Here is a 27,404-nt window from a genome sequence, read left to right on the forward strand (position 1 = left end):
GAGTAACTTCCCTTAGTTTCAAATGCGCAATTTTCCTGTCAGTGTAAACATTTATGACACTATATATTGTTCATTTCATTGATATTTATTGTAAGAAAATCTCTGTTCAGTTGGAAAAAAAACTAAAAACAAACTAAAACTGGTAGACTATACTACCAGTACATCAATCATTAGCTGACCCTCAGGCCCTTCAGGCCTTTGATTAGTATTAACACATTCTCAGTAATAATGTAAAAGTAGTTCAAAGTACCAACGGCACGGACATTTGGTGCTAAAATGCTGAATTCGGCCATCTCAGGCTCAAAATTCGATTATTAGCAACCCTTGCTTTGATTAACAATTTATAACAGCTATAACATTTGTTAATTCCACTTAATATTTTCCTAACCAGAAATCAAAGCAAGGGTTGCTAATAAAAGAATTTTGGAAAAAATGATAATCTTTGTATGGCCTTTCTAACGTATAGGAGTAGCTTCCCTTTTAGCTAGGTGCTTGGTGTCAAAAAAATGCTAAATTTTAGCCCCGCTGGCACCATGGCAACTAACAGTAAAAGTACACGTTTCATATTTACAAATATGCCAAGAGTTCTTCCTCTATACATGATTTTAAATCGGGCTTTGAAACGTTTACAAAAAACAAAACAAAGAACAACAACAACAAAACAACAACAACAAACAATAAAACATTTGTTTTTAATGAATTTCCAAAGAGTTATTTCCCTTAGTTAGGACCGTTTCTATGACAATTCTGTTACCGGCTGATGTATGTTTGAATAGTCTGATATGTTTAAATAGATATTTTAATCAAGCATTTGTAACAGTAATCATTTTGCTTTTCCAATTTATTTAAGTATACCCCCAATTTTCGCTAATGTTTTCTTTTACGGCAGCACATAGTGCAAACATTAAATTTTCCGTAAACATTTGCAGATATTCATGTTTATTTTTGGAAAATACATGCATTTTGGTAAAAAATGACACATATTTTATCATCATTTTGGTGGGGGCCAAAATAGGCCCAAATCCTACGTACCCCTTTGAGAGAGATCCTTGCCCTGATTCTACAGACCAATTTTGATATCTTTTGAAGTCTTTAAATAATCTACAACTGTTTGTGAAATTATTTTACAGTTTGTTACTCTAATCTGATTGTTTTCATTAGTATGTGGCAAAATGAGAGCAATAGAATGTGGCAAAATGAAAGGCAAATGTCTGCAATCAACTCAGCTCAACTTCTACTAAGTACCCTTTTTTGGCAGCAAGACCTAGTAATGAAAGCAAATTACAACTTATTCTTTCTTTGTAAGCGTAAATGTTTTGTATAAAGTGCATAGAAAACAAAGATCTAGAACTTCCCTGTTATGAACCTAGACATTGCTTTAATTAACATTTGTTGAAAAACGCAGACATCAGCCACAGAATTGTGAGGTTTATATGAAAACTCTTAACCTAAAATATGTACTGCAAGACATTCTTGCTTATGAAAATCTAGGAGTAACTTCACATGTGGCTTCACTGGACTCCTTCAGCTCAACTCCAGTTTCATATGGTGTCCCCACTTTAGTCTCGTTTAGTTCTGACTTTGTTATTTTAATAAATCGCAAAAATATAACTTAAATACATATAGACATATTTTCTGCACTAAATTCTTTCTTCCCTTTTTACAAAATAATAAATATGCCGACCAACTTTGATATCTGTCAAAACGACATTGACAAATGGCCTTTGAAGGCTTAAACATGTTTGAAAACTCAAATAGATTACAAAATATTGAGAGTAAATTCAATTGATAATAAATAAATGCACGATCGTTACTATCATTATAAAACAGTAAAACGTGCATTAAGGTAGTTCTGCATGTGAAATTAAAAGCAAGTGATGGCGTAATATGATAAATTTTCACGTCACGTGGTCAATAGAACATTCCCCGGGGATAAGATTTTGTAAGTTAAAACGCCATCTCTTTTAAAGTATCCGATATTTGTAATGATGGCGAATAACTGCCAAGGAGGAGGAATGTGACGGTTTGTTTGTTTGTTTTGTGTTTAACGCCGTTTTTCAACAGTATTTCAGTCAGGTAACGGCGGGCAGTTAACCTATCCAGTGTTCCTGGATTCTGTACCAGTACAAATCTGTTCTCCGCAAGCAACTGCCAACTTCCTCACATGAATCAGAGGTGGAGGACTAATGATTTCAGACACAATGTCGTTTATCAGATAGACACGGAGAACATACGCCTCGCCAGAGGACCGAACTCACGGCCCCGCGATCCGTAGACCAACGCTGTACTGAGCTAAGCGGGCGGGCTAGTAGGTGAAGGAGGAGGAGGAGGGAGGTGGAGGGAGAGGTAGAAGACGAGGGAGGTGGAGGAGGAGGAGGGAGGTGGAGGAGGAGGTGAATTAGGGAGGTGGAGGAGAAGGAAGGTGGAGGAGGGATGAGAAGGCGGGAGGTGGAGGAGGAAGGAGACAGAGGAGGATGGTGGTGGAGGAGGTAGAGGCGGAGGAGGAGGGAGGTGGAGGAAGGAGATGGTGGAGGAGGAGGGAGGAAGAAGAGGAGGGAGGAGGAGAGAGTGGGAGGAGGAAGGAGACGGAGGAGAAGAGAGGAGATTCTGGGTGGTGGAGGAGGTGGGAGGTGGAGGTGAGGTGGAAGAGGAGGGAGGTGGGTGACGAAGAAGAATGAGGGGGGAAGAGGAGGGAGGAGGAGGAAGTGGATGAGGAGGAGGAGGAGGAGGAGGAGCTGGATGTACAGGGGTGAATTTGTAGAGCCTACTTGGAAAACCAACGTGGTCATGCCGCATATATACTACGCATATACTCAAGCTAGACACAAATTATACCCTTACTTAGAAAAGCTAGGACTCTGCGCGTTGCACGCCAATGCCGATTCTGTTGTATTTACATTAAAAGCTGGATATTGGATGCCCTCATTTGGCGATTATTTAGATGATCGTACAGACGAAATACAAGGAATTCATATCAAGACCTTTGTGCCTAGTGGACCAAAAAGTTGTGCGTATCAGTTACAAAATCCTGAAGAGGTTGGGAAACAAACTCACTGTAAAATAAAAGATATCACTCTGAATTTTAAAAATCAAATGTCAATCTATTTTGAAACAAGGACATGATTGGCCCATCAAACCAAGTGGTACCGGTGAAAGATTCTCGAAAAATATGCCGAGACCGTGATGAAGCTAGACTTTTAACGATGACGCAAACAAAAAAACATAGGATTGTGTTAAAGAGTGCGAGATGGGCATATATCTTACCCGTATGGAGATTGAGTATATATATTGTAATGTATTTTGAAATGTTATTTGCACAAAATAAAAGATGAACAGAGCAGCATTGTTTGCTATCTTTTCATTATTTCCAGTTCCTAAAAATGGAGGCCAATCATACGTCATTTCGTTCAAATGAGTCCCATCCCGAAAATTGACTACACCCAATCCAAGATGGCGGCTTCATATAAACAAAGAAGGGAAAAAGTGATCTAGAGTGGTGCCGTCCTCCACTACTCCCTAGTATGCAAAAGACCCGTCGGTGCATAGATAAAAGATTATAAAGGCAATCACACCGTTGAAAACTTTGCTATCAGATGATAGATTTATTTTAGATGATATAGGTAAGCAGTAAATGCAAATGGTGCTTTCTGTACAAGACATTAAGTAAATGGTATCGCACCAACCTTCGCACAGGAATATTGTCTACTGTACCGATAAGGGGAAGTAACACTGTGTTGTAGTTTGGTATCGCAAATGATTGTGGCTAGAGTTTAAGAAAACGCTCACATGCACCATCCTTTCTGAACAGTTTTGTTCAACATGCCTAAAGTATATACTAACAGGATATCTGATCATGTTTGTTTATGTCAACTTCACTTCGTTAAAATTCAATAAGGTTAAAACCCGATGAAGCAAGTCCCCACAAAGAGAAAATGTAGTACTTATTAAATGGTCCAATAAGCACTTCTTTTAATACATCACATGAATTTATTCGATCAGAACAATAACGGGAGGTAATAAAACAAGAGCTGTCGGAGGACAGCAACGCTCGACTATTCAACAGCCTTGTCAATTGAATTAATACGAGTGGAAAAAGGGGCATAATTTTGGGAAAAAATGGGAAAAAGGGTTATGGAACCTTCACAGTGCTTATCAGCTCATAAAGTGAACAAGTGCGTGAAGTTTTAATCCTTTCCCATAGGTGGATACTGAAATACCAGCTTACATACAAAAACTTAACCAAAAACTGCGTAGTTGAAAAAGGGGCATAATTTTGGAAAAAAAATGCAAAGCAGAGTTATGGGACCTACACAGTGCATGTCAGATCATGACAGTGAACAAGTGTGTGAAGTTTCAATCCATTCCCATTAGTCGGTACTGAGATACCAGCTTACGTACAAAACCTTAACCAAGAATTTCTAAGTCGAGAAAGGGGCATAATTTTGTAAAAGAGCACAATAGAGTTATGGAACCTGTGCAATGTAGGTAAGTTTATCACAGTGAATAAGTATGTGAAGTTTCAATCCATTCCCACAAGTGGTTACTGAGATACCAGCTTACATACAAAACCTTAACCAAATCGGGACGCCGACGCCGACGCATGGGTGAGTCCAATAGTTCTGCTATTCTTTGAATAGTCGAGCTAAAAAGGATTCAGTTAGACTTTCTACTATGCGAATGAAATATTTAAACCTTTGAAAAATATATTATTAATGAATTATCGAAAATAAGATTTAAGAGGAAATTGACTTTATGTTAATAACAACAAATGTGGCAGCCAAATTATAAAAAAGTAAATACTGGTCCAGTGCCTAAATCCGGACACTTTTGGTGGTTTTATGATGATAACTTTGCATTCTGAAACTGAACTTGCATCACATTTCACATGTATAATTTTAGGTTCTTTATAAATCTCTATGCAAAACAAGAAAGTCGTATAATTGCGGATTTTTTTTCATAGAAAAAGTCGTCCGAAGTGGGCCAGTAAAAGCTGTCAAAATCGACCTCCAGAGTGCTTAAATATTCGGACACTATTTCGGTATGAAATACAATGAATCTGTGCACTAAAAACTAACAATTAACACGACTTTGTTTGAAACAAAGCAGTCAGATTCAATCCTGTAAATGTATACAGGCCTCTCCGTTCGACTGAAGTATTATTACGTGTTAATCACGTGATCATGTGGACTAGAGTCTAGTTTCTAATTTAATGTGTAACTGCCAAATATAACAATAATATAATACATTACCAACTTTTAGTAACATCTCGAAACCGATAAAGCGGGACAGATCTACCTATCATAAAAATCAATAAAACCAATAATCCAATATCATCGCTACCGGACGGATTCGTTGATTTCCGTACTAATTGTTGTTGTTGTAGTAACACTGGGGAAAAATCGATAATTAACATCTTTGGTCATTATCTGATGCATTTACAGGCGGGCGGTTTGCTAAACGATATACTTGAATTAAATGAAGTTTTCGTAATTATTAAAGTGAAAATCGGAACAAGTCGAAAAATTATATAATACTTTATTAATTGTCAAATAAAAGTAATATTTAAGAATATGAATATGTTATCGAAAATATTTAGAAATCGTTACATTTTATACATCGAACACATAGATTTACTTTCTTTTTAATACATGAAACATCATGCTAACGTATATCTATGTACAGAAAAGAAATATTTACGCACAAGAAACTGTCTGTAAATAAAATAAATATTCAAGAATATGAATATGTTATCTAAAATATTTAGAAAGCGTATATACTTCCTCTATACGCGCTTTCTTTCATATATTATGAACATTAGAATATGAGCTTTTGATTCTAAAATATTTTCAAAATTCTAAACCACTAACGTTTTTCGATTTTCATCGTAAAAGGTAGTAAAAACAGCAAATTCTCATGTATTTCCATAACATAAAGTTTGTCAGTAATTAAGTTTTGAAGCCTTCATAAGAAATATAGCATTTTGTTTTTCAAGATCTCTAAAAAGTATTTTTGTTGTCGAACGATCTGGAGGCCGGTCGCTTTAAAGAAAAAGAAATATAGAAATAAGACTTATACTGTTAAAAGGAAATACTTAACCCTTGCCATGCTGAACACGATTGGTTCTTCCTTTGCAATCAGTGTAGATGTTACGCGCATATAGCCAATCTGCGCATTTGGTAAATCGCGCAGCGCAAATAACCAATTTGCTATCTGCGCAACGATTTGTAAATCGGGCAACCTTATATATTTCTTATATGCGCAGGGCAACTGTCTTGCGCGTTTGGTAAATGAGTCTGCGCTTTTAACATATGGATGATATCTCCCGATAAAATTGAATATCATTAGAGTGTTAGACTTATAGGCCTACATAAAATTGTAAAACTGACGGTGATCAGGCACGCGTAAAGGTGTGAATTTGTAAAGAAAAAGAAAAACATTTTTTAAAGTAAATGAGCGTATTTATGCGGTAATTTCTCACGTCCCTGGTAGTTTATGGCCTATAAATTTCTGTTGACGACAGTATTAAGAGTCATTTGTCATAGGTGTTAAAAACGTTAAAATGATACAAAATATCCCAGGTATATTTAATAACACAAGTATTTTTTTTTATTTATTTTTATACTTTTTTTAACTTTTAAACGCCGTAGCCTGTGCGGGATGTCGATCCTGCGCTAATAGAAAATCTGGAAATTACTCTGATAATATGCATATCTGCCATAAACCATGCTAACTTTTACATTGTTTAACAATTACAGACTGATATTGCAAATCTTGGTTTTAAAAATATGTCATAAATTTATTTCAACATCATTAAATTCATGGGAGTCGGTCACCTGGTTTCAATACCTGCAATATGATACAATATGCAATAAAACTCAAACATGCGTGAAGGTGTGATTTCCTTCGGATAGCCACATCGTCCTCTCTATTCTTTTTATAACTAAAGTATTTTACTTCATTCGATCACACGCAGTCATTTTATACCGAATATAGAACATAAAGGAGACTTACATAACAGACTGAACTGCCACACACTTACCACATTTCACCATATCGCTTTTCTTTTCATCATATTGAAAAAGCGCAATTCTTTTTACCGACGTGAGCATATCTCTTGACATGACCAAGATTAAAAATAAAACAAAAATAAGCAGAATTAAAAGACGAACTTACAGATCTTTTATACTTATATAATTGTTAAATGTTTTATAGTGAGATAAATATAATGAATAACTAATAAAATTCCTCAAAATGTGAACGAAATTTTACATTTTGTAGGTGTGCAAGATGTGTGTCCTGCGCTAATAGAAGTCTGAAAATTACTCCAATAACTTGAATATCTTTTATAAACCATTTTAACTTTTACTTCGTTTTTCGATTACAATCTAAAAATGTAGCTTTTGAAAATCTGACTATAATGTTTTATCCGTAGCCTGCGCGGGATGTTGTTCCTGTGCTAATAGCAATTTCTGAACTGACGTTGATACTTGCAACATATTTCAATTATAAAAGATACTATTTATGTAACTTCATAAAAATGTTTTCGGGGTAGAAAAAAAATAGAAAGAAGTGTGATTTCCGTCAAAACGAGAACGAAATATTACATTTGTTATCTGTGCAAGATGTGTTTGCCCTGCGCTAATAAAAAATCTGGAAATAATCCTGATAACTATGATATCTTTCATAAACCATGCTAACTTTATCATTGTTTTATGATTACAGGCTGAAATTGTAGCTTTTGCCAAATGAATATTTTGTTACATCTGTATCCTGCGCGGGATGTCGGTCCTGCGCTGATAGCAAATCCTGAAATGACGTCGATATTTCAAACATATTTCAATTCTAAAAGATACCATTTATGTAACTTCTAAAAAAATGTTTTCAGAGTAGAAAATAATTAGAAAGAAAAGGGGTTTTCGTCATAACGAGAACGAAATATTACATTTGTTATCTGCGCAAGAGTTTAAGTTAACATAGTTTATGAGAAACATTCAAGTTATCAGAGTAATTTCCAGATTTATTATTAGCGCAGACACACATCTTGCGCGGATAAAAATGTAATATGACAGAAATCACTCTTTTTCTATTCATTTTTCTACAGTATTCATTTAAAAGTTACATAAATAGTATGTTTTATGAATGAAATATGTCTGAAATACAGTGTAATTTCAAACTTTGCTATTAGCGCTGGACCGACCTTCCACGCAAGTTACAGGTGTAACATTATAGATCCATTTAGATTTGTAAAAAAAACCCTATAGTTTTAGTCTGTAATCGTAAATCAAGGTAAAAGTTAATATGATTTTTAAAAGATATTCAAGTTATCAGAGTAATTTCCAGATTTATTATTAGCGCAGACACACATCTTGCGCAGATAAAAAATGTAATATTCCGTTCTCGTTATGACAGAAATCACTCTTTTTTCTATTCATTTTTCTACAGTATTCATTTGAAAGTTACATAAATAGTATGTTTTATGAATGAAATATGTTTGAATACAGTGTAATTTCAAACTTTGCTATTAGCGCAGGACCGGCCTGCCAAGCAAGTTACAGGGGTAACATTATAGATCCATTTTGATTTGTAAAAAAACTCTATAGTTTTAGTCTGTAATCGTTAATCAAAGTAAAAGTTAATATGAGTTATAAAAGATATTCAAGTTATCAGAGTAATTTCCAGATTTATTATTAGCGCAGACACACATCTTGCGCGGATAAAAAATGTAATATTTCGTTCTCGTTTTGACAGAAATCACTCTTTTTCTATTCATTTTTCTACAGTATTCATTTGAAAGTTACATAAATAGTATGTTTTATGAATGAAATATATCTGAAATACAGTGTAATTTCAAACTTTGCTATTAGCGCAGGACCGACCTCCCATGTAAGTTACAGGTGTAACATTATAGATCCATTTAGATTTGTAAAAAAACTCTATAGTTTTAGTCTGTAATCAAAGGTCTACTCTTTATTCAATCGATTTTGTACTATAAAATAATAATAATAATAATAATAATGATAATAATAATAATATAGATAAGATCTGTAAGAATTTTCTTTTAATTCTGTGACTTTTTTATTTCATCTTTTATCTTAGACATGTTGAGAGATATGCTCCCGTTGGTAGAAAGAATATTATTGGGAAATTTCAAGATATTTCAATATAATAAAAACGATATTTTGCTAAGTGTGTGCTCGGGTGAAGTAGAAAATTATTAAAATAGCCCAAAACATACCAGGGGACGACGTGTGCAAGCTGGAGGAAATCACACCTTCACGCATGTTTGGGTTTTATTGCATCTTGTATAAGATTGGAGGTATTGAAACCTGGTGACCGACTGCCGTGAATTTACTGATGTAGAAACAAATTTATGACACCTAATTTAAGTACCGAGATATTCAGAATTTGACATCTATATTTATTAATGAATTGACCAACTGCATGATTTATCAAACACGAAATGCAAATTTCTGATATATAAAGTTACATTTGTTATTTGCGCTGCGCATTTGGTAAATCGGGCAGGTTAAATTTATCCTGCGCAACGATTGGTAAATCATTGCGCATATAACCAACGTACAAAAATTTGTTATATGCGCTGCGCGTTTGGTAAATAGCGCAGATTGGTTATTTGCGCTCAACATAGATCATGATCAGCATGCACATCCGTGCAGACTGATCATGATATGCACTATCTGCCATTCAGCCAGTAACTTTTTGGTATGCACCCTTTTCATAATTAATAGTACTGTCCAAATTGAAAGATAGACAAGTTCATTATTGTAATTTAGCATGGTAAGGATTTAGTTTCTTATATCGTGCCTAAATAGAAATATCATATTTGCGTGACTTGAATAAGTACTGCTGACAAATACTGCTACCATAGTATACTTTAACTATAAATATATTGTTACAGAAAAAACAACAACATTTAACAACATTAACTTCATCAATATCTCAATTTTAGAATAGCAGACTTAACTAAGTAATAACTTAAGATTTTTCGTGAAATTTGGGCCAGGTTCTTTACTCAGTAGATATTTACGGAACAACTCTGTTAACGATGTGAATTCTAAATTTGTACTGATTCTTCTTACTGTCATACGATTAATGAAATAAGGGTAAAAATCGTAAAAACAAATTTCATGAAAGAAAGGGAAAAGACTATATAAAGACAGAAGAAAGTGAAAAACATATATTACACCGCAAAAACCATAAAACCATAAAAATACGTATCACTTATAGTAAGAGTGGTAACATATCTTTTATGACCCGCCTTGAAACAACACTGACCGGATATTGTTTACCCCTAGGCAATATTGTAATACACAATAAAAGTCAAAGGGTAATTTTAAGATATTTGTTACAATTAAATCAAATAATAGATATCGCAATTTTTTAAAACGAATGATTAAAGAATGTACCAAAAACATGCATAAATTTAAGAATACAGAATAATATATACAAAGAAGGTTCGGAAAGAAGCAGAATTATCAGTTCATCAAGGCTATCTTTCAAATTAAAGTTTGGTCATATTATGAATAATATAAAATGATTTTTTTTCTTTTTTAAAAAATATTAACAAATCCCATATGAAGAAAAAAAAATGACCGCGTCGGAGATCGGACCCGGACCGCCGCGGCAATAAAAAAGTCTCTTGATTGTTCGGCAAAAAATAATATAGGTATCTGGAAATTAATAAATTAATCATCGTTATATTTCTTAAGAATGCTTTGAAACTCAATTACTGACAGACTATATATTACGGAAAAACATGAGAATTAGTTGCTTTAAGTATATTTTGCGGTGAAAATTAAAAGCATTTGTATATTTAATGCGAATTGAACACTAAATCCTCCATAGCGTTATATTAAACAATAGCGGATCTAGGTTTCGGCGTTTCTGAGTTCAACAATTAATTTGTTTTAAATTGTCTAATTATAATCTTTTTTTTTTCGTTTTGTCAATGTGAAGTTGCCTACAATTTATAGGCTTTGAGCTATAACAATTTGTACCGACAAAGTCAGACTAGCAGACGACAATATTTTCCGTAATAGCTCCCGAGTACTTACGGATAACGGCGGAAAATGCCGGAATTTTTTAAGAAATGTTCACTGTACACACTAAAATGCAAAAAGGACCAAACAAACCATTATAAAATTTAAAACAAATTACACATAATGAAAACTGAATAATTTTTCTACATTTTTAGGGGTATCGAATTTTTGATTTTTTGCGGAAAATATCTCATTTTATCTGCTATATTTGAAAAAGTCAATTTTTTTGATCCGTTTCCTACAGAGTCTATATGAACTGAGGTGGGTCTATTTAAAGTCAAAAAGGACCAACCAAATATTAAAATATTTTTTTAAAAAAATATTTATAATATCCGGAATAAATTAAACTTTAATTTGTGGGGTATCGAATTTTTGATTTCCAAATAGAACTTTTTCTATTTAAGTTTAAGTATTTTTTTCCTTCTTTGTTTATATAGGCAAATTTATCGATTTTCCAATAGATCGATGTTACTAAAAGTTGGTAATGGCAATAAAATCTATCTTAGCGCAAATTAATGTTTACAACTTTTCTCACCCACATGCAGATTCTGTTGCTGTTGTTACACTTTTTGACGCAACTATGCATTATTATGACGCCGCGCCGATTTTATATCTTATGAATTGTTTCCCTTGTCTGCAAAATGCTGGCACTTTCTTCTCTATTGAATTAATTATTATACAACAGAAATCGGTAAAATTTCTTAAATAAATACTGAGGGTAGTACAGAATTGTAAAACATGTTTTGATCAACTAAGAAAAAGAGTCGTCTGAAGCAGGCAGAATTGTTTTCTCATTAAATCAGTACCTCGCTGCACCTCAAATTTAAGTGTCCCTCACGACACACAATTTTTACTTTTAGCGGTGCGGATATTTGAAGGTAATTTTCTCTGGAAATACTTACATTCTGACACTGTTGTTGACAACTGGTCATCAAAGCGTTCGTCTGCTTCGATCATGTTCATTCCAGTAAAAACTCATAATCGTAAAGCGTTTTTCAAAAGTGTCCGAATTATTAAGCACATAAAAGTAAATACCATATAACCTTCTCAAATGTGCTCATTTGATTGGTCGAAATAAATGCAGGCGCGGGTCCGCAAAAAGCGATATTGACTTGCAAAAATGATATTGACTTTTGTCATATCACATTTTCTTGTATGTATGATATATGGGCCAGTCAAATATATGCATTTGAGAAGGGCATATAAAATAACAATTATAGACTTATGTTTCGGTCAATATGTGTTTTTATGGACCTATAAAAATGATATAGACCTCGGACTGCGTCCTCGGTCAATATCATTTTTACAGGTCCGTTAAAACACATATTGTCCTCCACATAAGTCAATAACTGTACAGTACAATGACTTTTAAATATTGACTCTTGCTATGTGACTTTGATGTGAAGAGTTGGATATTAGTATGGCAGAGCTAAGAGTAAGGTAGCACTGAATTCCTATATATTTACATCAGAGATAGAGAGAGAGAGAGAGAGAGAGAGAGAGAGAGAGAGAGCTGCTAAATTTGTCAAGAAATTCAAGACAATACTGTCGTGTGAAAGACAGTTGTTTGATACTGTTTTAGAAAACCAGCAGGTTTCAGTAAAAAGTGTAGTTGAAACGTATCGTAAAGTTTTCATAGGACTACTGGCAATTTTAGATTCTCTGGAATTGTCTTCGAAAAATATTAGAGAATACATACTTGTTAAAATGCGTGGTTCTACTTTGATGAAAAAGAATGAAAATGACCGCAGGTATATAATGTCAGTAATTTGTCTATATAACACTGTTACTGTACCAGTCGGATAGCGAATGGACTGTTTTAGTTTTGAGTATTCCAATGTCCACAATATTCTTAGATTACAAAGAATTCAAAGACATTGCAACGTTTATGTATCATGAGGCTTTGATAAAGCACTACTTGTATTTCACAGAGTATTTGGAAAGAAATACATATATTATCTCTTTACAATAATTCATGATATTCAATACATATTTGTTTTAAGTGTACATGGTTTTTTCTTTTTGATTTTCAGTCCGTCTGTCCTTACACGTTTCTTTCTGTTCATATAGCTTTAATGGTTGCCATAATATGACAACGAACAGAACGGAGTTTCGCACGGTGATATCCTATGACTACTTAGGGTCATGCATCTTCAATATCAAAATGTCAAGGTAATGTGGTGGGATTAAAGTTCAAATAACAAGCATTTCACAAACGCTCCTTTCAAGCAACTGATATTCTTTTTAGTACAAGCAGAAGTAGTGTATGACATGTCTTTCTTTATTTCGTCATTGCAAGAGAATATCTCATTATTACGAGAAAAGATACTGTAATTACGAAATAACTATCTCGCAATTACGAGAATTACGAGAATAGTTTTATTACTAGGAGAAAACAAGGGAAGGATTTGAACATTGAAAACGGTTTCCGATTAATATACTTAAGAACCTAACGATGTAAAATCTCCAATATTCAGTGACACATTAGTCTTTGTCCGAAGATGATCCCAACCAATATCAAGGCCATTATTCCAAAAGTCACTAGCACAGGAGCATAAACTTTGAAAACAATTTCCGTTCAGTAACTTGAAAACCACTTGGCTTTGAACTTCCGAACTCAGGCCTATGACCTTGACCTACGATCTACTGATCTAAATTAAACAGGGGTCATCTGCATGCTGACCAAGACCAATGCGCCTATGTAGTTGACAGGTTCATCTGGTTCTGAAGTTACTTTTTGGAAGCTATTTTTGAGGCTCATGATCCTGTGACCCTGACTTTTCACCAGCCCTTCCCTTAATCTATAGGGTTTTTCAACTGACAAATACCAGTTTGACAATAAAATTTAAAGAATTTAGGTGACACGTTTTACCTTAGTCTTATCCCAAACCCCCCCCCCCCCCAACACACACGCAAATCTAAAAGAGGAGACAATTTTCTAAGTTCAAGTCCTATGGCCTTTACCTTTTTCCTTTGTCCTATTACACCCCTCCCCTCCCCCTACCCCCGAATGCTGAATCGCACGACTAAACAAACAGTGTCCAAACTATTTTAGTATAAAAAACTGACTAAGTAACTGTCTCATCTTGTTGACATATTTAACGGTATTTTAGGCAGTGGCTTTTTCCCAGACAGTTGGATGGAAGGTATTATTGTGCCATTATTTAAGAAGAATGATCCTTCAGATGTTAATAATTATAGGGGTATTACCTTAGTTAGTTGTTTCTCTAAAATATTCACAGGTGTTTTAAACAAAAGAATAAGCAATTGGATTGAAAGTAATAATATAATTAGTGATGCGCAGTTTGGTTTCAGAAAAGGGTGTTCAACTGTTGACGCAATTTTTGTATTGAATGCTATAATTATTAAAGTTCTTAGTGAAAATTGACGTTTAGCATGTGCATTTATTGATTTTAGTAAGGCGTTTGACAGTATCTATCGCAATGGTTTATGGTACAAACTACATCAGTTAGGTATTACTGGTAACACTTTAAGAATTATCCGTGATATGTATTCCAAGGTGAAAGCTTGTATAAGAGGTTGTAAGTCATACTCAGATTTTTTTGAATGTTCAATGGGCCTTAAACAAGGGGAGGTAATTTCTCCTCTATTATTTTCACTCTTCCTTGAGGATTTAGAGTTATATTTACTTGAGGGTGTTAACAGTGGTTTAAGCTTGGATGACATATCATTTATTTTGATGCTGTTTGCTGACGATATGGTTATCCTTGGTAAAACTCCATCTGATCTCCAACGAAGTTTAGATCTTTTAAATGTGTATTGTAAAAATTGGAATCTACAAGTCAATCCAGACAAAAGTAAGATTGTTGTATTTAGGAAGAGGGGTCCATTGAAATTAACCGAAAAATGGACGTATAATAATATGCCCTTAGAAACTGTCGATAACTTCAATTATTTGGGGACCGTATTTAATTACACTGGTACGTTTTTATTAAATCAAGAAACGCTAGCAGGGAAAGGATTAAAAGCTTTAAATGTTTTGTTAGCGAATACAAGTAAATTTTCCTTAAAACCTAAAACTCTATGTCAGTTATTTGACGCCTTTGTTGGCTCTACACTTAACTATGCATGCGAAGTCTGGGGTTTTGGTAAATCTAAAGAGATTGAACGAATACATCTTAAGTTTTGCAAACTATTGTTACATGTTAAAACATCATCTTGCAATATGGGTGTATATGGGGGACTGGGAAGGTATCCGCTATTTATTAATAGATATATACGCATAATTAAATATTGGTGCAAAATTATTCATTCTAAAAACATTATTGTTAAGTATTTATATGAAGCAATGTTGGATGGTTGTAATAGAGGAGTTAAAAATTGGGCTAGTAATGTTAAGATGCTGTTAGATACCTATGGTTTTTCATATATTTGGAATAATCCATTATATTATAACTTGAAATCTTTCCACTTACAGTTTAAACAACGCATAATCGACGTTTTTGTTCAAAATTGGAACAATAGCCTTTCCAACAGTCGTTCTTTGTTTGCATATAGAACTTTTAAATGTGTTTTTGAGTTTGAAAAATATTTAGATCTATTACCTAATAAATATAGAATTGCTATGTCAAGATTGAGATTATCTTCCCATCAATTACGTATTGAATCTGGACGTTATGGTGCTGATATAATAGACCGCAATTTACGTATTTGTAACTTTTGTCATACTGGTGATATTGAAGATGAATATCATTTTATAATAATTTGTCCTTTTTACAGAGATATCAGAAAGATGTATATCAAACCATATTTCTATGTAAGACCAAGTGTTTTGAAATTTACTGAACTTATGAGCACTACACAACATTCAGCGCTCTTGAAACTTGGAAAGTTTGTATATCATGCCTTCTTATTACGTCAGTCGAATGTACTAGCTGTTGCATAGTTTCTTAGTATTATGTACGATATTGTCTTTATATAATATTACAATAACCAATAAGGATACCTATACAATGATTATTTCTTAGTTCACAATATTGTCAATCATATATCTTGTTCCATGTTATGTTATTCCAATTCAAGAAATGCTTAATTACTTACATCAATATATAATTAAATATTTTGAGTTTCAACCTCACGTATTGTTAGCTTCAGCATATTTTTGAAGGTTTACGATATTTATGATGTTCTATGTGTAAACTTGTCACTATAATTATGTTTATATGTTTTCCTGTATGTAACTAGAAACAGTATCTGTTTACGTTACAAATAATAAAATAAATTGAATTTGAATTGAATTGAATTGTTAAACTGGTAAAGAATATTTGCCTTACTGTACTGGGGATAGCCGAATTATTTAAGTTGACAAATGTTTACCGAGCATAGCATGTGAAAATGAGACAAATGTTCAGCATTCTGATTTGTTCCAGTACGATGTGTTTCTATTTCGGGTGTTTTATTGACCACAATCTTTCGAGTATTTCTCATAAAGTTCGTCTGTCACTAATACAATGAGATGACAAATAATACATCTATAGAATGGTTCAACATATCGCCAAGTACTGTTGGATTTGTGTTATCCGTGTAAAGGTTTTTCGTGAATTTCGAATTTATTCATCAAGATCAAGATATCAACTATTTAATTATATAAAAGTTTTCGGGGGTAGTAGTATGATCAAATTGAATTTTTAAGATAGCTATAATAATGTCATTTATGGCAATATTGCATTTTCTTCGTGTGTAAAATCGGTGAAAATCACAATTTGGGGGAAAAGCAAAAATTGAAATTCTTCATTTTTACATGGAAACGTTGCATTTATATTTACTTAGATATCCCACAATATATTCACCAAAAAAGTCCTTGGAGTTCTTTAAAAGGATGTACATGTATAATATCAATTCGTATAGATAAATAAAGGCAAAATATTGTTGCAAAGGTAGTAGTGTTTTTTTCCATCGCCGCATAGTTGTTTTAGTAAACATTTAATTTCGCTGGTACTTTTAGAGATATATCACCGAAGAATAGTAACATTAATAAACAAAAAAAAGTAAACTGTTTTCTCCCACAGAACGAGTTTACGCTCCATTTTCTGTCCACAAGAAAGGTGAAATATTTTTTAAGAATTGGATGTCACTATCGTCTCTTCATTGAAATTATGAAGCTGAAGCTACTGACCTCAAAAACAATAGGGGTCATTTACTTTATAAACCAAATCATACTACAAAGTTAGTTTGAAGGTTTCCAGTCAAATGGTTCTGGAGTTATTACCCTGAAATCATTTTCAAGGTTCGGGCCTATGTGATCTTATTTTTTGACTTACTGACCATAAAGGAAAATGGGTCATCTACTTCATATGTCCAATTATGCTATCAAGTCTAAATGTTCTAGGTCAAGTGGTTCACAAAATATTTGGCTTCTCTGACATTGGGCTTCAATCTACTGACCCTAAAAAACAAGTGGGACAGACTTACCGGCTGGCGGGACCAACAGGTGCAAAGCAATATACCTCTGCTTCTTCAAAGTAAATAATATATTTCGTGTATTTAAGCAAAATTCAAGGCATACAGTTTATTAACGGGACACACTTGCGCAAGTAAAAATGTCACGAATCGAAACTATTACATAAAACTGATCTGGTAGTTCATAACTGAATAGAATGAGCTATTGTGATTATGTTTCATAATTAGGAAATATTTTTGACAAACAAAGAACACCTTGGCATACTGTTGATTGGTACCTTGACGTTACTCTGTTTGTTGTCCGAAGATATCCAGATTATTCCTACGTGAGGTCTTCGTAACTCAAACTAAACTTACTAGCACTGACGAAAAAAGTCCCATGTATGAAGAACCAGAGAAACTTCTGAAATTTCAGCGTACTCTGTATCTTCCACTATCTTCCAACTGTAAATATACATGCAGACTATCGTTTATTGATCATGTAAACTTCTAAAGAGTTGTTGCTTCTAAAACTATGAATTTGTTACAAGAAAATATTTCTTTAAAGTATTTAATTAAGGACTTAGGTATATATTTCAGGCAAATGTGGAAATTAAAGCTCTATTTCAGACACAAAGAACACAATATGTGAAGAAAATTGTCACATTTTAGGAAAAAATAACTCTCAGAAATGGCTAGTTGAAGCAAAAAGGAAACCAGAGCCGCGATTACTAAATTCTTCACATATGAGTTGAAAATTAAAATGGGTGAAAATATGAAATAATTCTGAGACTATTGCCCATTCTTTATTTTTGTGTTGCTTACGGAGAATTGATCTTAAAAACTTACTACCAGTATTTGGAATACTACAAAACAAATGAGCCGTGCCATGAGAAAACCAACATAGTGGGTTTGCGACCAGCATGGATCCAGACCATCCTGCGCATCCGCAGGAGTTCTTTAAAAGGATGTACATGTATAATATCAATTCGTATAGATAAATAAAGGCAAACTATTGTTGCAAAGGTAGTAGTGTTTTTTTTTCATCGCCGCATAGTTGTTTTAGTAAACATTTAATTTCGCTGGTACTTTTAGAGATATATCACCGAAGAATAGTAACATTAATAAACAAAAAAAAAGTAAACTGTTTTCTCCCACAGAACGAGTTTACGCTCCATTTTCTGTCCACAAGAAAGGTGAAATATTTTTTAAGAATTGGATGTCACTATCGTCTCTTCATTGAAATTATGAAGCTGAAGCTACTGACCTCAAAAACAATAGGGGTCATTTACTTTATAAACCAAATCATACTACAAAGTTAGTTTGAAGGTTTCCAGTCAAATGGTTCTGGAGTTATTACCCTGAAATCATTTTCAAGGTTCGGGCCTATGTGATCTTATTTTTTGACTTACTGACCATAAAGGAAAATGGGTCATCTACTTCATATGTCCAATTATGCTATCAAGTCTAAATGTTCTAGGTCAAGTGGTTCACAAAATATTTGGCTTCTCTGACATTGGGCTTCAATCTACTGACCCTAAAAAACAAGTGGGACAGACTTACCGGCTGGCGGGACCAACAGGTGCAAAGCAATATACCTCTGCTTCTTCAAAGTAAATAATATATTTCGTGTATTTAAGCAAAATTCAAGGCATACAGTTTATTAACGGGACATACTTGCGCAAGTAAAAATGTCACGAATCGAAACTATTACATAAAACTGATCTGGTAGTTCATAACTGAATAGAATGAGCTATTGTGATTATGTTTCATAATTAGGAAATATTTTTGACAAACAAAGAACACCTTGGCATACTGTTGATTGGTACCTGACGTTACTCATGTGCTGTTTGTTGTCCGAAGATATCCAGATTATTCCTACGAGAGGTCTTCGTAACTCAAACTAAACTTACTAGCACTGACAAAAAAAGTCCCATGTATGAAGAACCAGAGAAACTTCTGAAATTTCAGCGTACTCTGTATCTTCCACTATCTTCCAACTGTAAATATACATGCAGACTATCGTTTATTGATCATGTAAACTTCTAAAGAGTTGTTGCTTCTAAAACTATGAATTTGTTACAAGAAAATATTTCTTTAAAGTATTTAATTAAGGTATATATTCCAGGCAAATGTGGAAATTAAAGCTCTATTTCAGACACAAAGAACACAATATGTGAAGAAAATTGTCACATTTTAGGAAAAAATAACTCTCAGAAATGGCTAGTTGAAGCAAAAAGGAAACCAGAGCCGCGATTACTAAATTCTTCACATATGAGTTGAAAATTAAAATGGGTGAAAATATGAAATAATTCTGAGACTATTGCCCATTCTTTATTTTTGTGTTGCTTACGGAGAATTGATCTTAAAAACTTACTACCAGTATTTGGAATACTACAAAACAAATGAGCCGTGCCATGAGAAAACCAACATAGTGGGTTTGCGACCAGCATGGATCCAGACCATCCTGCGCATCCGCGCAGTCTGGTCAGGATCCATGCTGGTCGCTAATGGTTTCTCTAATAGTCTTTGAAAGCGAACAGCATGGATCCTGACCAGACTGCGCGGATGCTATGTTGGTTTTCTCATGGCACGGCTCAAATTTGAGATTTTAGACCTAGTTGTATTACAGTAGAAAAACCTTGTAACATTGAGTCTCTAACCGTGTTTCAATGTTACAAAGCTGCTGGAACACAGTGTACCATAGACCATATAGACATGCTGATGTTGGAATATATAAATTGAAACGCCGAGAAATCATAAACGTTTATTTTTCTCATTGACTTTGCAGAATACAAAGCGCCAATAGGGACCGTCAAAGCAGGACAGGAGAGGTTATAGACCACTCATTTAAATCCTTACAAAAAGCGAGCAGTTAAGATATGTTTTAAGTATCTTTAAAGAACATAACCTTTTTCCTATTCTTATTTTCTATATAAATTGGTACAAACTAGAAAGAAAACTAAGGGTTGTGTAAATCTTAATAAAATGCCAGTCAGTGGTTGTCGATCTGCTACTATAAAAATGACACAAGTTTGCTCTTGTCTGCACAATATACTCTTACTTTGGGTTCCAGTCTGCAAAACAAAAACTGATTTTGTTGAAAACCGTACGGAGTGCATTTTAGGTTTAAAGCACCAGTTCTACATAAAATGCAAATTGATCATGTTTATCACAAGTATGTTGGCTGATTTTGGACATTTCGTTAAAACGCGTTGGCGTAGTTGTGGCTTTGTTGTGTTGTCCTTACACTCATGCAAACACGCCATAACGAAATATTGAGTTTTGTGTGACGTTTCCACGCGTGCACGTGCGCAAATGCGATTTATTGAAATGATTAAAATCGAAAATCACGTATTTTTTGTGATCCAATTTTGTTTCTTTTTGGACGATTGAAGTTGTGGTGACAACAATCATGAAATAGCTTATCAAGAGTAAAAAGTCTAATTGTTTCTGCAAGGTCTGTTAAGAATTATTATTATAGTCTATATCAGGTTAACTATGGGGTATTCTACAAATTCATTTCTACAATCAGCAGTTGGCTAAAGGAAATCAAATTCTCTCCCCACCCCACCACTAAAATACAAAAAAAAAAAAAAAGTCCAACCAAACAAAAAAATCTTGGAAAAGCCCTCGATTTCAAAATATTATCACTAAAATGATCTTGTAAATGAAAGATTTAAGTGGATTTCAAACCACGCAGCTTATTCGGTACTACGAAATTTGACTTACAAGCACAGGTTGCTTGGAGCCAAGGCCAGTTTATCATGTTTTATAGTAATTTTTCATTGCATAAATCAGATCTAACATTGAACAGACAAAATTTATATTTGGAAAACGAAAATTAAAAGTCCTTCGTATTTATAAACGTGTTCAGTCCATACTTTTACATATTGTAAATTGCTGGTACCTATTTTCAGCTGGACCGACCTATGCCCTAGTGAAAAAGAATTAGCCGAAAGACACACCACAGTGGTTCCAGCATATTTAGGGCCATGAACGCAAGCAGCATAAACAACTCGTCCAAAACAATTCCGAGCTGCGACAGACACCCTGTAAACAAAGTTTAATTCTATATTATGATAAGAAAATCGTTACGAGGGCAGGTGATAGCGTTTTAAAGCCATTTATTTTGCATACTAGACGTCTACCATCGTACCTCTGATGAATGACAATCATTTAAAAGCAGCAGCCCACTGGGCAGTTGAAGTTTGTACGGAACATCATTTAAACTCACACTAACCTGACAGCCTAGGATGAGAATGTCACTTTTGGGGTAGCAAAATTTGTGATTCTAAATACAAAGTCGGGCTAGTAAAATGTTTGTGAAAGCTAGATCTAAACTAGCATGGTTATAAAACTTTTGATATTGGTATATCAGTTTAAATATAGCTTGCGTGAGAGAACAATGCAAAATACAATTTTCGGCTTTTTTCTCTTTTCCTCAATTTAATTCATATACATTTTCTAGTTCCTGGAAAGAATTTATCCTATCAGAATAGTCCAGTGGGATTTCATTCACCGGGCATAATTTAATTATTGAATAGGGCTTTGGATAATAACTATCTTTCATGTTTTGTTATTTGCGGCTGTAACACCACTCCACCCCGTGCCTTACTGATCTTACACCATACCGTCATATAAAAGTACTTTATTAAAAGTCTATCAAAACTTAAATACACAATACATGCACTGCGTTAAATACGTATTGAATCGTGATATATTACTTATAATTCATGTACAATTTTAATAACAAACAAAAAAGTAAATCACTTCCTTTCTGGCAAGCAAAACAGAAGAAGAAAAAAGAACCTGGCCTACCTTCGAACCTGATTGTTTTGGCAGAGACCGGAAACACACATATTTATTTTTGCCTTGAAAAGAATTATCCCCCTTTAAGAAATGTAGACCATTGTCTTTTAAAAACAATAACACAGTTAAGGTTAAACTATCTGAAGACCTGTGTAATACGATATGATATACATGATACTAATAGATATTCCAGTTTTCCATTTACATTTGATATAATCACACTGGGACATTTCAACAAACCGAGCCACAAAGCTTGTCGCTGATCTTAATAATTTATTCATTTGGTTTGCGCACGATTTCTGCTGAACATTTACTAATCAATGCAAATATTTGACAAATGTAATAAAATTGCTATCATATTCTATCATTCCTTATGCAAAGCATACTTACCAAATTTACATGTATGATGGTTTGAAAAACGCTGAACATGTATAAGGACTTTAAAAAATGAACCATGTCCGGCGTTTGAGAAACAACTATAATTTTGATTGTTTTTTTATAACCAACATTAAGCATGTATGTCCGGTCCACATGTGTTTCAAGTGTTTTCCACTTAAGATATATAATATGCATACATCACAGTTTGTCGCATACAGACGCCACTAAGCAAGATGGCGAGCATATTTCTTGCTGTAAGTTTTCTGGCACTTTTACTCTTAGACACAAAATGTGTTTGCGGTAATACTTGTGATTGTGAGATGGTTAAGGATATACTGACCGATGAAATGTTTGATCTAAAGGCTGAAAATAAACAACTCGAGTCTAGAATTGAAAAGATGGAATTGATGATGCAGACAAAGACTTTAGGATCGTACCAAGCAGCCGAAAAAGGTAAGTATATTTTATTTTAACCTTAAGAAAAGACATGAAATGTAGATAATTCTGATAGACAATATTTTTGAACCAGACACGAGGAACATAATTATATAAGGAAATCTATTTCGGAGGAAGAAAATTATCACATTTTGAAGGCAAATATGTATCTGGAAATAAAAATCCTAAATGTACATTACGATAAGCTTTTCTTATCTAACATAGACGCAGAATCTATTCAATGAAATGAAACTTTTACAGAGGAAATTGCTTTTTTGTCAATGTGTAATTTTAAAAGTCAAGAGAAGGCTTTTCCGCCTAAATTTCTAATGTAAACTTGTCCATTTTTCAATTTAGACAGTACCGTTAACTGTTAAAAGGGGTGCTTACCAAAAAGATACCGACGTAATGGCGAACAGTGCAGATCGTGATAAGACTTTTTTGACAATGATGTAATGTCAGTGAAACACAAAGAAAATGAATTATTATTTCTTGACTCACTAAATTAAGCAACAATGAAAACAGTTCATACATTTTTTACCAAGAAGCACTTGCAACATATTTAATATCAAATGATAATTATCGTAAAAGTGTGGAGATATATGACCGCTATATAGTCCTCTGAGTTCCCAACGGAGGCTACAGTTGAATACCGATTTAAAAATTCTACCGGTCTGCAAGTTCGGACCAGCCTGTCATAAATAGAAGTACCTGCCTAATTCTGGTGCTATAATATATTAACGTTATCATTATAAAGCAGTCAGCATTATATTTTGTTAGCAATGTGCGCCACTACAAACCAAAAAAAACCATCGCACCCCATTTAACGGTTTCAGAAAAATGCTGGGACACGTGCATTTAAACCACTACTCTTTGACCGTGCATTTAAAACCACTCTGCATATGACCGGAATTCGCCACTACTGATCGGCACTGCTTTCGACCCTTCGCAACAAACACTGTTTTTCAACAACTACTTGAAAAAAAACAAAAACCCCAAAAATGCAATCATGTAGCCAAAAAATTTAGGGGGTACACGGGTACCCCAAGTACATGCTATGCCAGCAAAATTTCCCAGCCCCAAAATTTGCTTTTTTTAGTAAATTTTAATTTTGAAAAGCACCAATTTTTTATTAACTTTTTTGTAAATGTAATGTTACCACTTTTTCAATCTGATTGAAACCAATGTATGCATATGCATTCATTTAAAAAAATAAGGCGATTCTGATATATAATAAGACCCTTCCCCAGGTGAAACTCAGGACTTCGTAGTGAAATGCAGTAATGAAGGCCCAAAACCCCCGACCGCTAGAATTTCAGCCACAATAAATTTACTCTAAAATTTCCCCCAAAATTCTAGCCTATAAAATTAAATTTAACCCGCTTTTAGAGAATAAAAAAACTTTTCCATCCCCCTTCTGAAAATGCCCCCGTCTTCCCGAAAAAAATTTCGCGGTTGAAAAAATAAATTTTGTCCTCGATATTTACCAAGGGGTTTTGTCGTTAGGGGCTTTGGGGGACCAAAAAAATTAAACCCGCCGCCCTTCTTTTCCATGGCAACATTCCTTTACAACTCCCCCCAAAATTACACGCTGTAATTTCATATTGTATCGGGGAAACACTCAACAAGTACTTTATCCCAGGTTAAAAAACTCTTTAAGTTTATATAAACTCCAATAGTAAATTTCCCACTAAGAATTAAAATTTGCTTTGGGTGGAAATACAGAATATTTTTCTCTCTGATTAAGGGTGGAATTCCACTTCAACCCCCGAATTTGTCGTCGGACGAAAAAGGAGAAAATGCAGTGAAAATCGAGGATCATTATTAATTTTTGAGGAGTTTTTTAGGGTTAGGTTTAAAGGGGAGATAATAAATCTACTTTCCCTTTCCCACGAAAAGCAAAGCCATCTGGATAAACAACCGTTTTTTTGAAAAATATTATCCGTCATGGCTAACCCAAACTGTAAAAAAATTTTATCAGAAAAAAAAATAAACCACGTAAATTTTAAAAATTGGACCTATCACGCTTGAAAATACAGTATAGTATAGCATAGCATAGTACTGTTAAAAAATTATTTTGATCTATTCCAACCTTATTTGCAAGGAGCAAAAAGATATTTTTAGGGTTTAAATCTAATTTGTATGTATGTTTGCTTTACTTAAAAAAAAACTTTTTTACCGGATTATTTCTAAAAAAAAGGTCCTTTGACCAGTTTTTAGCTTTTACAGAAAAAAAAACATTTTGAATTTTGAAATTTTCATAAAAAGCAGGGAAATTTTTTTTACAATTAATCCGTAGCATATTGTTTTTAAAAACAGAATGTGGTTGTCTGTCGTAAAGAGACTCTCCTGTCATCTATTTTATCCCCTGTACAAGATATGATTAAAAAAATTAAAAGGTAAATAGACTCCCAAAAGCTTGAACCAGTAACCAAATCAAAACCACACATCTCAAAGTGGGCCCAAATAACAAAAAAAAAACTGTTGGAAAGATAAAAACATTGCTAAAATTCTATCAAAAAAATCTATTTTAATCCAGGGAAGTATAAAAAATGGGGATGGGGAAAAGGGGATGCAAGAAGAAAAAATAGAAAGTGAAAATGGGGGCAAAAAGTGGGGGGAACATAAAAAAGGGGGGGGGGAAGTGAAGGGAAGTAACACCCCCGATATATAAAAAATGCACAAACGGACAAAAAAATTTTGGGAAAAAGTAAGTCTGAAAAAAAATCCCCACCGAAAAAAGGAAAAATATATAAATTGGTAAATTAGGGGTGTCAGTAACCGTGTTCAAAAAAAACAAAAATTTAAAAGAAAAAAATTGGGAAAGGAATATTCTTCTTATCAGTTTTTCCATTTATTAAAATAAAAAATTAAAGCACTTCATCCTTTCAAAGAAGCGATAAAGTATTATTTTTTTTAAAATTCCCATTTACGTTAACAACCTTAACTTGCATCAACATCACGCAGGGTAAATGTGGCATAAAACCGGGAAAAGTCATGCACGTACATAAACCCCCCCCCACAATTTGGTTGTAGCAGTAGGTTAACAGAAAAAATGCTGTTATATTACCACCAACAAGATCCTTTATATCATTTTTTGGGTTAAGAGTCACACCAAAACAATTCGGGTTAAGCAAGGGTTTTGATGGAAGTAACGCGGGGTGCCCGCCCGGGGCATTATTTAGGGAGGGCGGGCATGGTAAACCCACCGATCTTCCGAAAACCCCTTTGGTTTTCGGGCATACCAGACGGGGATTTCCGGTTTTTTTTACCGGGCGGAAAAACCCCATTTTACCCCCGGGTGTAAGATGATCTCGGCTTTGAAAATTTTTGTTATTTATAGTTTATTTAAAAAAAGGGAAAAAATCAAATCCTTGACATTTTCCTCTTTGTTCCGATACTTATTTCTCGATTCAAAACAATTTTTTTATAAAAAATTCATTCGTTCGCTGAAAACTGATAAAACAAAACCCGGGAACTAAATTTTGTTATTGTCTTTAAAAACTCAGAGTTTTTTTTCTGTTTAGGGGGCTTGCTTTCCCGCGCTTTTTTAAATACGCTGTTTAAAAGGGAAATAGTTTAAAAAAGGGAAGCCATTCGTTTGATTTTATTTTTTTTTTTTTTTTGATATCGTATGCAAAAAAAAGGGGTTTTTCCCATTTATAGGTGCAGAGGGGAATTCCCGGGGCTGGGGAAACGTTTAGGGGGAACTTGCGGGCCCCTCGTTACCCCAAAACAGTTCCCCCGGGGCCCGGAAAAATAATATCTTTCATGTGTTTACATTCGGTAGAAACCGTCCTGGGGAACCTGGCATTGGGGGTAAAAGGCTTTTTCTTGATATCGTAACATTTTGCATTTTATTTGGCAGATTATTTTACAATAACGGTAGAAATATTTTCTTTGTGCTCTTTTTTAAGTAGAGCGCGGGAAATTAACGTCCAAGCAAATGACGTCATGTGTTTTGCGTTACCTCTAACAAATTTTCCATTTATTTATCGTTTGAGCGAAACGTTATGTTTTTACGGAAAACAACGTATTTTAACGAAAAATAGCTTAGGAAAGAGAGAATACAAATCCCTTTTTTTTTCGTATTTTTACATAAACAATATATTATCAGTGCAGCCACTATTGTCTTTCAGCCGAAGTCATCTGGCTGGGGGTGCCGATGGGTTTTTTCGGCGGGTAAAATCACCGAAACGCCATCCGATGTGCAAAAATTTCATTTTCACCCTTTTAAACCAGGGGAAAAATCTTAATTCTTACTGTAGCTTCTACACTCCAAGCGAGGTTTCCAACAGACATCCGTTATGGGGAAAGTCATTC

At 34.0% G+C, this 27,404-nt stretch overlaps 1 protein-coding gene across 1 annotated transcript in view; it reads left to right on the plus strand.

Moving 5' to 3' along the window:
- The first annotated feature begins 2,524 nt into the window (after positions 1-2,524).
- LOC123545456 (low-density lipoprotein receptor-related protein 2-like) overlaps positions 2,525-27,404 on the plus strand; it is a 62,367-nt gene continuing 37,487 nt past the window's right edge. The window contains exons 1-4 of the mRNA XM_053524086.1: positions 2,525-2,657; positions 12,529-12,808; positions 14,475-14,599; positions 22,929-23,099. Coding sequence (XP_053380061.1) covers positions 2,525-2,657; positions 12,529-12,808; positions 14,475-14,599; positions 22,929-23,099 — 709 coding nt within the window. The remainder of the gene's footprint in view (positions 2,658-12,528; positions 12,809-14,474; positions 14,600-22,928; positions 23,100-27,404) is intronic.

Source organism: Mercenaria mercenaria, chromosome 15 (assembly GCF_021730395.1).
Source record: "Mercenaria mercenaria strain notata chromosome 15, MADL_Memer_1, whole genome shotgun sequence".
Lineage (NCBI taxonomy): Eukaryota > Metazoa > Mollusca > Bivalvia > Venerida > Veneridae > Mercenaria > Mercenaria mercenaria.